General features: G+C 38.2%; 1 protein-coding gene across 5 annotated transcripts in view; it reads right to left on the reverse strand.

Moving 5' to 3' along the window:
* The window catches only part of SLC25A26 (solute carrier family 25 member 26), a 160045-nt gene that overhangs the window by 8427 nt on the left and 138020 nt on the right, over positions 1-13598 (reverse strand). For 4 of the 5 annotated variants that reach the window (XM_054483395.2, XM_054483397.2, XM_054483400.2 and 1 more), the window contains 2 exons: positions 7540-7609; positions 931-995 (listed from right to left, as the gene is read on the reverse strand). In XM_054483395.2, coding sequence (XP_054339370.1) covers positions 931-995; positions 7540-7609 — 135 coding nt within the window. The remainder of the gene's footprint in view (positions 1-930; positions 996-7539; positions 7610-13598) is intronic. The other variant, XM_054483398.2, reaches the window with a different exon arrangement.

Below are 13598 nucleotides of genomic sequence, written 5' to 3' on the forward strand. Positions count from 1 at the left end.
CTCAGACACACAGCTCCCCATCACCCTCATCTAGAACACAGTGTCAGATACCAGGGAGTTTCTTGGCAATCAGGACCTGGCTCGCCCACCCAGAAGCGCTTACACTCAGATATGCAGGCAAGCAGGGATGTGGCCCACGCCACACGGGTGGCTGCTTATCAGAGCTCACGAGATGACTGATGAACTATTTAGCAGGAAAAAGACAGACGCACTATGAAGCAATGTGAGGAGGGCGGGGAATCATTAGTGTAAATGGTACAACTATGAAACTTGCCTAAGCAGCTAATAAGCATATTTAATAGAGTGCTGTTTAAATGTTCCATTTAAAACGTGATTAACATTCTTAGGTTGGATCCTGCCACCTCCATACTAAAATTTGGCCCATATTTGTTCTACTTTTCCACAAAGATAGGACTTTTTGTTTTGGTTCAGTTCAGGTATGTTATACATATGGCATTCTTTCAACTCTCTATCTAGCAGGGTTTTTTAAAACAATTTTTCTCTTAAACAAAATGGTTTCAACATTTCTGACAACTGTCTTAACCCATCCAGTTAAGGCCAACCGTGACCCTAGGTTCAAAGCCTGTCACTTACCTGCCACATGGCAGGAGGCTCGTCAACCTCTCTGAGACTTAGGTTTGTCACCAGTAAAAATAGAGTTTATTTGAAGATAGTATTGCCAGGCAGTGGCCCTACCAGCCCTATGTGCTTACATAACATAGGTGAAAATGACTGTGAAATGGTACAATATTATGTAGACACTGGGGATATCGTTCCATCAATGGCAGTTTTGTTAGAGGTTCCACAGGCAGCATAAGATGCTATTACAGGTAAATGGTAGCCATTTGTGTTCACTTTATATACCTGTAGTCCTAGTGCTAACACATATGAGCATCTGAAGTATCTCCATTATATTATTTCACCAATTACCTTTGCCAGCATAATTCTTGTCTTTGCCACATCTAGAGGGGTGGTGACTGCAGCGGCAAATCCACCTGTGCAAATAATACCCAACACCCAAGTGAGATACTGTTTACTGTATACTTTTGTAATTTTTAGAATTCCTGACTCTGCCCAAATCACTTCATCATTATGTACACCTGGCTGGTTCAAGAACAGGATGCACACATGCACAATCTTTATCCACATGCTTCATTTCTTTTGCAGTGATACAGAACTGCATGAGAGAAGAAAATGCTCTACCCACTCAGGTGAAAAATACAAGGCTCCACAATTTATCTTGCTCTTTCATTAACTAGCAAACTAATGAGTGTGTACGTATATTTACATACATGATGAATGTGTACACATATGACATACATGTATATGGCCAGATGCCCACTCTCAATATGTGAGACACACTGCTCCTAATGGTTCTCAAAGGGTCCATGACTTTCTATGGGCCACTGTCTTTTTTTTTTTTAAAGACAGGGTCTCACTGTCTCTCACCAAGACTGGAGTGCAGTGGTGTGATCATAGCTCACTGCAGCCTCACCCGCCTAGGCTCAAGTGATCTCTCCACCTTAGCCTCCTCCTGAGTAGCTGGGACTACAGCTGCGCACCACTATGCTTGGCTAATTTTTAAATTTTCTGTAGAGACAGGGTCTTGGTATGTTGCCCAGCCTGCCCTTGAACTCCTTGCATCAAGCACTCCTCTGCCTCGGCCTCCCAAAGTGTTGGGATTACAGGCATGAACCACCACGCCCAGCCTGGACCACTGTTCTTTAAAGTGACTCCAAAATGCGTCTATCATTTCTGCTTTGCATATAGCAAAATGGACAGACTCACATGTGACATTGTGGGGATTTTGGGTATACATGGCTGGATTCTTTGAATTAAAGGAGCAAAGCTTTTTGTGTTTCACAGGCTCCTGATAGCAGGCTAGTCAGAGTTACCTTTCTAAGCTCTCTTCTACATCTTCTTAGCCTGAGTCTCGCTTCAGCACACATTCCACATTATGGCTTCCTTCCTAACCTTCTCTCTCATGTTTGCGTTATCTGAATGTCATGATGGCTGAAGTGTACACAGATTGGGCTTTTTGAAGGACTTTGTTTTAACATAAACCAAGTTTATGGTGTCAATATTTCATTTAATGCAGTACAAAGATATATTCTAAATCTGAAGAGGCCCTACAGAGACAGAAATAATAAACCCTAAAAGGCGTTACAAAGATTCAGCTTCCATGAGCTAGGGGGAAAGAGGCAGTGTTAGAAGGGCAACAGGACACCCGTGTGTGAAGGATACTCCAGAAATAGCACTGCTTTCCTTCTCGCTTTTGTGGCTTGTGGACAAGAAGGTCATTTGATCTCTGCCAAATATCTTTCTAATTATGATGCTGAAATAAGATTATACCAAGCCTCCTCCATATGGTAACACTGATTATGACACTGACTTTTTGAAAGGTGTACCTATTTATGACACTGACTTTTTGAAAGGTGTACCTATTTATGTTCTCATGGTCCATTTCTGGTTACCCTTGAATGTCACACACCTTAGGGGTAATACTATCAACTGACATGAATATATGAATCCCCTTTGGTTTAGCCATTTCAAATTATGACTATGTAAAACTCTTCATCTTCTATCCAGAGGTTGTCTGAAATTCAGAGACTTGCTAAGCTTTGTGTCTTTTAAATTTTTGTGGACTTGGTCTTGAAATCCTACTCTTTTAACCATATATTCTGCCCTGGAAAAGTAAATATACTTTTAGTTACACAACACGATCCACGAACACTATCTATCTATCTATCTATCTAATCTTATCTATCTATCTATCTATCTATCTATCTATCTCCCCCAAGAAAGGAAGAAAAGGGAAAAAGACACAAGACACAAAGGCAACAAACTTTACTATCCCAAACTTCCCATACCCCAAAATAACAGATTTGGTATTGTTTCCCTTACCAGCAGCACGGTCTAGCCTGAAAGAACCCTTCTTTGGAGTTGGAAAGACTAACGCTTAAATCCCAGTTCTACCAGTTGTCTACCTTAGGTAATTACTTATTCTGTGGCTGAAGTACCTTATGAGCTAGGGACTCTTACAGCCCCATGCTACAGGTGGGGAAACTGAGGCTTATGGAGGCTAAAAACTTGAAGATTTTACTTAGTGCAGAGCTGAGACAGGATCTTAAGTCTGTACTGACTCTGGAACTGGGACTCTTACCCACTGGCCTCCTAGTGGCTTCAGTTTTCTCATCTGTAAAATGCAGATAGTAGTATGACACAGGAATTAAATGGGCCTACGCAATATGTTTGGAACAGCATCTGGCTCACAGCAGTAATCACAAAATAATTAACTCTTTCCTTGGTGGGCAGAGCTAATGAATGATCTTCCTTCGTATCTTTAGACCAGCACACTCACAGCAGGCACTCAAAAACGCTTAATCGGTATCCTGGTCTATAGTTTTTATAAACTGAAAATTTCAATTCATCCTCTAAAAGGCAGGGAAAGGGAAAGGTAGGAGCTAATATCTGCAGTGCTTACTTCGTATCTGGCATGCCAGGAATGCACTAGGCACTTTCATTGATTATTTGATCTCATTTGCATAGGTGTTACTATTCTCATTTTACAACCAACTTACTTGCCTAGGCCACGCAGCTGGTGCGGGACCTGGGACTGTCACATGTATGATGACTCCAAAAGTAATACTCGTTCCACTACATAATGACTTTGATATATAAGGCAAATTAAAATTTGTCCAATTGTTAAAACCCACTTTCGTATGTGAAAATGTTCACAAACGATCCTAAACCAATTAAAAAGACCTAAAGTTTGATAAGGAACATCTAATAAATTTAGTTACTGCAAATCAAACTTATTTTGGCCATTAGCAAAGATTTACCATTCCTTTAGTGGGGATGCCTACCAATATTCTCTTGGAGATTTACGTTTCATGAAAGTAATATGAAGAAAAGTTACAGACAGAAACATGTATGCTTCAATAGGTCCTAACTTTACTACCATGAGAGAAGCTGTATTTTATGTGTTACTAATAAACCAATTTGCCTGTCTTCAACTATCAAAGATTTCTCTAATTCACAGACCTCACAATGCTTTTGTAAGGCTGTAAGGAGGACTCGTGAAGATAACAGAATAGAATAATGGTCATAACGGGGAAGGGCTGGGGGCCAGGACTTTCAGTTAAAATGTAGTTATTTTCTATGTTTTATTTAAGGGCACTGTAAGCTACTGGTAATAAACACAAGGAACAGTCTAACATATGAGACAGGAAATAATTATTTGGTACAGCAATTACAGGCTGCTTTTGTGTTCAAAGCATCTGTGAAACAGTTTTCTATGGTCTCCACCGGAGTTAGGTTTGTACCGAATGTTAGGCTAACTGCTTTTGAGGACAGGATTCAGGAGAAACTAAAATTTTATGATAAAACTATTATCTCCTATTTCCTTGGGGAACAAATGCAGATTCCCTAACCGCCCCTCCTCCAACACCCACAAAGACAAAGTAGCCACCTTCCTACAATAAGGCTGGAGCTGTCACCTCTAAGCAGCAGCTGAGAATGTGGGGGCAGCAGTGGGGAAGTGCCCGGACACACCCCTGGGCAACCTTGCTGCCATTCATTGCTCCTCCAGACCCTACGTTGCCCCTGATTAGTCTGGAAGGGAGAAGAGCACCACCATACCCCTCTTATGTGTGACCTCCAGTGAAGTGTGCAGATGTGGAAGACTTCCACATCAACAAGAAGGAAAGTGTTTTTTGTTTGTATTTTAATAGAGATTGTGTCAGGCCTTCTCATTTGTTACCCAAATAATTCCTCACCCTGTTCTCCAATTTCAAACCCATGGAGAGATTGCAATCAATGTCTCTTTCCCTGCTTCTTTCTCCCCAACCCTCTTCTCTCCTAGAGAATGTACAGAGGTGTTTATTATGAGAAACTGATCAAAATATACTAGAGTACCAAATATCACTATAGTAGCAAATGTCATAATTACTTAGGCTGCATTATGGTTTATGTTTAGAAGTTAACTCGAAGCAAGGAAGTTGCAAAGTCCTCTTATCCCCCTAGTTTCACCCCTGACCAGAAGCCAAGGGAATTTCTGTGCATGACAAGCCATCAACACCTCCAATCTCACGGGACATTTTTGGATATTTGTGCCAAGTAGTTTATAAAACAAGCATGAACAAGAGAGTGCCAAGGATGGCACACAGAATGGTTCATCTGCAATGATTTAGCCAATTTAAACTTGGAAAAGCACATGGGGATGAGAAATCTGATTTCTGATTTGAGGGCAAGTTTTATCACTGCTTTTATGGCCATGTAAGGGTAAAGTCTGCAAGTGCAGCGTGTATTTTAAAGGGACTTCACAAGACATCTTTCATCTCTATATTCTGTAAGGCACCATGTTGCAACTCTTACAGAATCTCACTTTTTCACAAAATTGGAATATTTTCAAGTGATGTTTATCCTTCAGAAATGCTTTAAAATAGTAACCCTGTTCCTCTGGATCAACATTTGTACCAAATAAAATTTCAAAATAAGGGATATAAATAAGAAATATATTTATCTTTTGCTAAATACATGTGGTTCTACTGACAACAGATTTTTTGCAGGCCTTGGACAAACTCCTTCACTTATCAGAACTTCAGCAGAAAAAAATAAGATGCTTATATTGGAGGCATTTTAAAATTTACAAGCTATTAGAGGAGACTGTTGTGTACAGTAACTTTTTTGATATGACATTCCTTCACTCAATCAAGAAGGTGAATTACTGTGAAAGTAGGTTTTCATTTTCTGGACGTTAGTTGTTCTTACTGAAATAGTAGTAATTCCTTACATCGACTCGGTTTTGCAGAGTACAGAGTACTAACCATACATTATCTCGAGCCATGAAGTAATCCCCTAAGGTAGGAATTGTTGCTCCTACATTACAGGTAAGGAAACTGGCACTCAGGAGGGTCCCAAAATCTCATTCCTGAGTTGGGGACCAAAAAGAGACTTCAGAATCCTGTAAGTCACACAGCTCAGCCTGTGCTAGATGTGTAGCCGTGGGCACCTTGCTCCCTTTCTCCACACCCCAGCATCACTGGAGCACCGGCTGTGCTGCCACACTCCCCAGGCGAGTCACTTTAACCGAAAGGGCCTGGATGGTAGGATCCTACCACATAGATAGAGGATGTCTGATAGGAAGTTCCCTTCTCTCACTCCTTCTGACAATATGAGTGCTTAGTGTGTATTACAGAGTATTATTCCGAAAAGGAAACTGTAATTAATGCAAATTTCCTTAATAGTAACAACGTCTCTGCAAGCAAATCTTTGAATTGGGTATTTAAGGAATAGGACCAGAGAATATATTCTTATTTCAACACATGGAAGTTTTATAGTATTGGTAACTTTAAAAAGTAGCCTTACTTATCCAGGATGACTAAATTTCCATAATGCGCTCATTTTGTCCCCAGGGCCCAGGAGAGTGTCTACAAAAATGCACATCTCTCTTAGGGACTGGGGAATAATGACTCCTGACCTCTGGAAAATGAATCAAGACCACCTACTTATTTAACACAGCTAATGACTATGTGTGTCATGTGGAAACCATCATCATCATAATCAATCTGGATTGGTTTCATGTCTACAGGCAAAATTTTTATTGTTGATTATCAATTCTACAAGTCAAATGAGTCTATTAATAAAGAGTCCTATAAAATGAACATTTTCTGTTTCCTCAATCATGACAACAACAAAAAAATGACCATTAAACAAACTGGAAAATAATTATTTTCCAGTAAAGTTAACACCCTAAACCTCCCCTACTGGCTTCACATCTCAACGAAAAGTTTCCTTTTCTGGCAAATTTCCATTGTATTTCAACTATAATTCTAATTTAACTTTGTAACAACAAAATATACTTCTCTCTTAGGCTTTTAAACATATCACTTATTAAGCTCTTTAAAGCATTTGAGTTCTCATTAAAGCCTCACTGGAAAATTCATATGACTTAGTGATGGATAACACGGTATTGCATATTGTCACCTCGCTCTTGCTTTAATGTCTCGAAAATGCCCAGATGTGTAGATCTCCATACTTCCTACACAGAACAGTTTAGCCTTCACTAAGTTATGGAGGAGCCTCTGCTCTCCTGACACTAGTTAATCTACAGTGCTGTCAAACATGTCACACAAACCGTGAATCATTGCCTTCTGCAGAAATCGCTTAAACCCCCTAAGCACTGCCCAAGGCAGACAGCTGCATGGTGAGCCCTGCACCCACAGCAAGTCTCTTCCCACAGAGGACTTTATAAATCATCTTTAAGATAATTCCAGGGCCTGAGTGAAGGCTTTAATAAAGATAAAAAGAAAAAGAAAAATTTGTCAAAAACAAATTGGTTGTCTTTCAGGCAGACACCTTTTTAGCAGTGTTTTTTTTTCCCCCCCTCTAAGACACGTTCTTTTCTCAAACAACTAGAGGAGCGCTCTTCATCTAAACAACCTGGAATTTCTAAAGAATGCTGTTTTTGCATAGTTAATATTTTCACATTTTTCCCCCTCTCTTTGGTCTTTCCCAGTATAATATAATCCTTTGCACCTGCAAAAGCTCCACAGACTGCTGACTGCCAAGAATCCACCACATGATCCTGCCTCCAGGACCAGAGGGCCTGTGTTTAGGGAGAAAGAAAAATACAAGTTATTAAATATTTGAATTTATCGGAACCTCCTGTGGTTAGCTCTGGGGATGGGAACTTAAGTGAGAAGCTATTTTGGTGGCATTCTTTACTGATGACATAAAGTGACTTTCCCAAAGACTTAACTGCTTTCTAAAATAAGCCAAAGAAATGAGAGTGACAGCTACATTAGAGTGCTCAAAGTAAACAATTTTCAGAGAATACATGTGTGTGTGCGGGCACACAAAACATCACCGCCACAATTCAGATACTGAACTTACTCATGACCCACAAGTTTTCTTGTATCCCTATGTAACCCCTCCTTCCTGTCCTTCCTCACTATCCCCTAAGCAATCTGATCTGTTATTCTAGATTAGTATGCCTTTCCCAGAATGTTGTATCATTGTAATCACCTATTTTTTTAAATCCAACTTCTTTTATTCAGAATTATTTTGTGATTCACCCACGTCATGCAGATATCAACAGTTGACTTCTTCTTCATTAGTAATATTCTGTTGTATGGATATACCGTGATTTACGCATTTACCTGTTGATAGACATTTGGGATTTTTCCAGTTTGGAGCTATTACAAATAAAGTCACCATGAACATTTGTATACAGGTCTTTATATGTATATACATGCTTTCATTTCTCTTGTGGAAATACCTAGCGGTGAAATCGCTAGATCACATGGGAGTTATATGTTTAACTTTTTAAGAACTGCCAAACTGTTTTCCAAAGTGACTGCACCATTTTACATTCCCTTGAGTTCTGGTTTCTCCACATCTTTCCCAATACTTGTTATCATCACCACTTTAAAATTTTAAAAATTTTAATCATTCTAGTAAGTGTGTTGCAGTATTTCTTTCTTTCTTTCTTCTTTTTTTTTGAGACAGAGACTCGCTCTGTCACCCAGGCTGGAGTGCTGGAGTACAGTGGTGCAATCTTGGCTCACAGCAACCTCCAACTCCTGGGTTCATGTGATTCTCCTGCCTCAGCCTCCTGAGTAGCTGCGACTACAGGTGCCCGCCAACACGCCTGGCTAATTTTTGTATTTTTAGTAGAGACGGGGTTTCACCATGTTGGCCAGGCTAGTGTCGAACTCCTGACCTCAAGTGATCCACCCACCTCAGCCTCCCAAAGTGCTGGGATTACAGGTGTGAGCCACCGTGCCTTCATTGTGGTTTTAATTTGTATTTCCCTAATGATGTTGAGTTGCTTTTCATGTACTTATTTGCCATCCACAACATACTGTCTTTGGTGAAGTGTCTGTTCAAATGTGTTGAACACTTGTACTGGGTTACCGTATCTCAATGACTGCATTTTAAAAGTTCTTTACATATTCTAGACATAGCTCATTTACACATGTTTTCTTCTAGTCTTGTCTTTTCATTCTTTTAACAGCATCTTTCATCATTCTTTTAACAGCATCTTTCAAAGAACAGAAGTTTTTAATTTTGATGAAGTCCAAATTATCCTTTTACAGATCTTGCTTTTGGTGTCACATCTAAGAAATCTTTGCCTAACTCAAAGTTACAAAGATTTTTTGATCCTGTGTTTTCTTCTAGAAATTTTATGCTTTCAGCTTTTACATTTATATCTATCATCCATTTTGAGTTAATTTTTATATATGGTACAATATGTAGATTGAAGTTATTTGGTTTTGTTTTCACATATGGATATATTCAGTTGTTCCAGTGACTGGGAAAGATAATCATTTCTCCAATGAACTGCCCTCTTGCTTTTGTCAAAAATCAATTGTCCACATATGTGTGGGTCTATTTCTGAACTCTCTATTCTGTTCTCATCTATAGGCCTATCTTGATATCAATTCCATACTTTCTTCACTACTGTAACTTTATAATGAATCTTGAAACCAGGTAGTATTTGTCTTCCAAATTCTTTTTCAAAGCTCTTCTACCTATTCTAAATATTTTGCATTTCCATATGGATTTTGCAATCTGATTATCAATTCCTATGAAATAACCTGCTGAGACTGTGACTGGGATGCACCAAATCCATGGATTATTTTGGAGAGAACCAGTTGTTAATGTTGAGGGGTTTTCTTCTCATAGGCATGGCATCCCTCTCCCTTTGACTAAGGCCTTCTTTTGTTTCTCTCCACACTGTCTTAGTTTTCAGTATACAGGTCTTGCACTGGTTTTGTCAAATTTATGCTTAAGTATTTCATATGTTTTGATGCTACTGCAGCAAACTGCACTGTTTTTCAAATTTCAATCTCTGGTTGTTCATTGCTAATATGTAGAAACTGAAACTGATTATCAACACAACTGATTTTTGTACACTGATCTTGTATTCCGCAGCCTTGCCAAAGTTACCAACCTCATAGCTTTTTTTTATAGAGCTCATCAAATTTACGACATAGATGACCATATCATCTGTGAATAAAGACAGTTGTACTTCTTCCTCTCCAATTAAGGTAACTTTTATTGTTTATTTTCATTTTTGCCTTACCAAATTGAGTAGGACCTTCAGAATAATGGTATGCATTGCAATAGTGACCACAAATATTAACAAAAAAGACCTCTTTAATATATTAATTTAAATGGTTAGAAAAGTATAATGACTTTCTGAGAGTGGTGTGACATTTTTAGGGATAATCAAATACACAGCAACTAAAAGAAGAACAGCAAAGTTCATTTTAATTTCCTACTCTGAATACTTCTCCACTGACAACTATCTCTGGAAAGTTGTGAGGGTCACTGAGGGGATGAAGAAGATGCCACAGAAATTCATTAGGTACAAGACCCTGTTTACTCTGTCAACTTTCACAACTTTTCTTAAGTCAGACAGCTACTATGTTAACTATCTAACAAATTAAATATGTGACAGCGTGTAGTTTGAGGACCAACATTTCCCTCTATCCATACTAATGTGAATGATTCTCTGAAAGTGTATTAATTCAATTTACTGCACTGAGAGTGCAGCTATCAAATAGGTATTTATCACTTTACTTGTGAAAGCAGGTAAGCTAAAAAAGAAAAGACTTATTAGAAACAGGTTTCTAAAGATAATATTGCCATTAAACAGAGTATCTGGTATATTTTCAGAAAATGCTCTAATGTTTGCAAATACATCTGTATGCTTTAATAGAAAGCATTATTTTCTCCAGAGCTCCTACAAGCACTGCAGAAAGAATAAGAAACAAGACAGTGGAATCGCTTTTTCTTTACTTTTAAGGTGGCAAAGGGTGTATTTTATCAGGCTAATGCCAGTTTTAACACCAACACTTACTTCACTAACTTAGTAGAAAAGCAATGCAAAATATAAACTACATTTCTGTTGATGACTAAAGGTCACCTTCAGTTAATCTACTTATATCTTTAAAGGTTCCAAAGAGTAGAAGGCTACTCCAAACAGACTTGAAATGCTGGTAATAATGCTGAGTTTATAAGCAAAAGTAAATAACAATAAGATGTGAATGTGATAAGAAATCAAAAATGTTATGCAAGTCATAAATTCAACAAATACTTACTAGGTGTCAGGTATTGTAGTCAAGAAAAGAAAAAGTAACAGTCCCTAGGTCTAATATTTGAGGAAGGTATGGTGGGGGCAGAAGAGGATTATACAAGAGAGAAGTGAGGTGACAGAGAAAGCTTCACAGAGGTGCCTGTTATAATCTAGGGAGAAAAAAAATTGGTTGCCGGGGGAAAAAAAACCACAATCAAAATAGACTCAGATGGCTGAAGACAACATTTAAAAATAGAATCTCCACAGATAAGTGTAACTTTCCACTATCACCTGGGCAGAATAATGAGCCTACAAAAAACAGATAAAGAAATAATTTGGTATTTGAAATGGGTACTAATAAATATCTTAAAACAAACAAAAAATCTCTAGAAGACCCAAAACGTTTAAAGTGAGAAACTTCAGTGGCAAACACAATGCATGACGTAAAGAATGACTGTAACAGCAACCACAATACACACTTCCACAGAACATACAGAACTTCCCACATTCCAGGTGTGAAGCACTTTACATACATCAGCTCATGTAATTCTCTCCAGAATCTTCTGACGTATATGTAATTTTTATTATCTTGTCATTTTATAGACAAAAACACTGTGGCTCACGCCTGTAATTCTAGCACTTTGGGAGGCCAGGATGGGAGGATCACTTGAGGCCAAGAGTTTGAGACTAGCCTGGTTAACATAGTGAGATCCCATCTCTAAGAAAAAAAATGTCTAAAGATGAGGCTCAAAGATGTTAAGTAACTCAAAGATTAAACAGCGAGCAGGAAAGCTGGGATCTGGATGGGACACTCTGGTGTGGGCATGAAAACACATGGGTTTGGATCTATAGGATATAGTTGTCCTGGTAACACACAGATAAGCATTCATGAGACACTTTACTTCCACACGCAAATCACAATTTCTACTAGAATGATTAAAATATCCAAGTGAATGAACAAATTATGTCAATGTCTGAAACAACTTGCTTAAATGAGTTTGAAATGATTTTTCTAAATGAGGAATTGTCTGAATACAGAACTTCAGAAATGTAATATTGAGACCAATCTAAAAAGAGTGTTATTTACAAATTATTCATTTGAGTGCAACCTTAAATTCATAAAACAACAATAATCAGAACCTGACTGGTAAAAAATACTGTACATAAATTACGAAAATATTTTGAAATTACATATTTGCTCATCTATTTGGAGGGACAACAGAATTGTAATAAACAAAATACTCTAGCTGGAAGACATCACTCACAGGAAGACTATGTATTGATTATGACATTCACATAATTTTAGACTGGAATGTGGGATAAAAATATAGTACAGGTAACAATATAAATTATTACTATTGACAATATTAGTTGGGATTTACTGACAACCTACAATGCTCTAGGCACTATGCTAAAGATTTTACATGTATAATCTCATTCAATGTTGAGAAGTATATTACTCTCCACAAAAACAGGTGAGGGGCAAGTTCTAGGAGATTTGCCTGAGCTCACATAGATAGTAAATGGGAAAACTGAGGCTGGTTCGTTCTGCAAATAGCATTATGTTTCCTCACTATCATATACAGCTCAACTTCCAGTCGAACTACATCATAATACACGTTATTAAATATTTTGAAGTTAATACAATGAATTTAAACCATGTGGGTTTACAAAAGTTTTTTTTAAAGAACCTGCCAAAAATTTTTTTAATTTCCATAATTTCTCAACCTAAATAAGTAATTTCATTGCCACAGAGGTCTAATGATCATTTCTGTCAAGGCAGATAAATGATTAGGGGAGGAGGAGAGGGGCATTAAGGGGCCCAAATATGAAGAAGCAGTACTGGAGTCTCAACTCACGGAGGAGGTTGTATACCAAAATAACAATAAGAAATTTAAAAAGCAACAGGCCACATTTTCCCTGATGTTTGCTTATTTATCCCAATTCAATGTCCCATTTCCTTTTTCTGTTCAAATGTAAGTAACTTAAGAGACAGGATCTTGTTCTGTTACCCAGGCTGGAGTGCAGTGAAGTGATCACAGACCACTGCAGCCTCCAACTTCTGCACTCAAGCAATCCTCCTGCCTCAGCCTCCTGAGTAACTGGGACTATGGGCAAGGGCCATCATGCCCGGCTAATTTATTTTATTTTTTTGAGGCAGCATCTTGCTATGTTTGCCCATGGTAGTCTCAAACTCCTGATCTCAAGTGATCGTCCCACCCCAGCCTCCCAAGTAGCTGGAATTACAGTATAAATGAAATTTCACATGAATCTATGGTTACATAAATGAGAAATATCAAGTTTAAGTAATGAGAACAGAAGTCAAAAATGTTCTTAGTTTCACTTCGGTAATTTTTCTTGAGTAAAGCTTCCTTAATATAGGTTGATTAGAAACCATTTCTAAAAGGTTGTATGACAATTATTTTGAAATAATTTTAGAGTTACAAAAATAGAAGCATTCCACCGAGTGCTGTGGCTCGTGCCTATAATCCCAGCACTTGCTGGAGTCTGA

Source organism: Pongo pygmaeus, chromosome 2 (genome assembly GCF_028885625.2).
Source record: "Pongo pygmaeus isolate AG05252 chromosome 2, NHGRI_mPonPyg2-v2.0_pri, whole genome shotgun sequence".
Taxonomy (NCBI): Eukaryota; Metazoa; Chordata; class Mammalia; order Primates; family Hominidae; genus Pongo; species Pongo pygmaeus.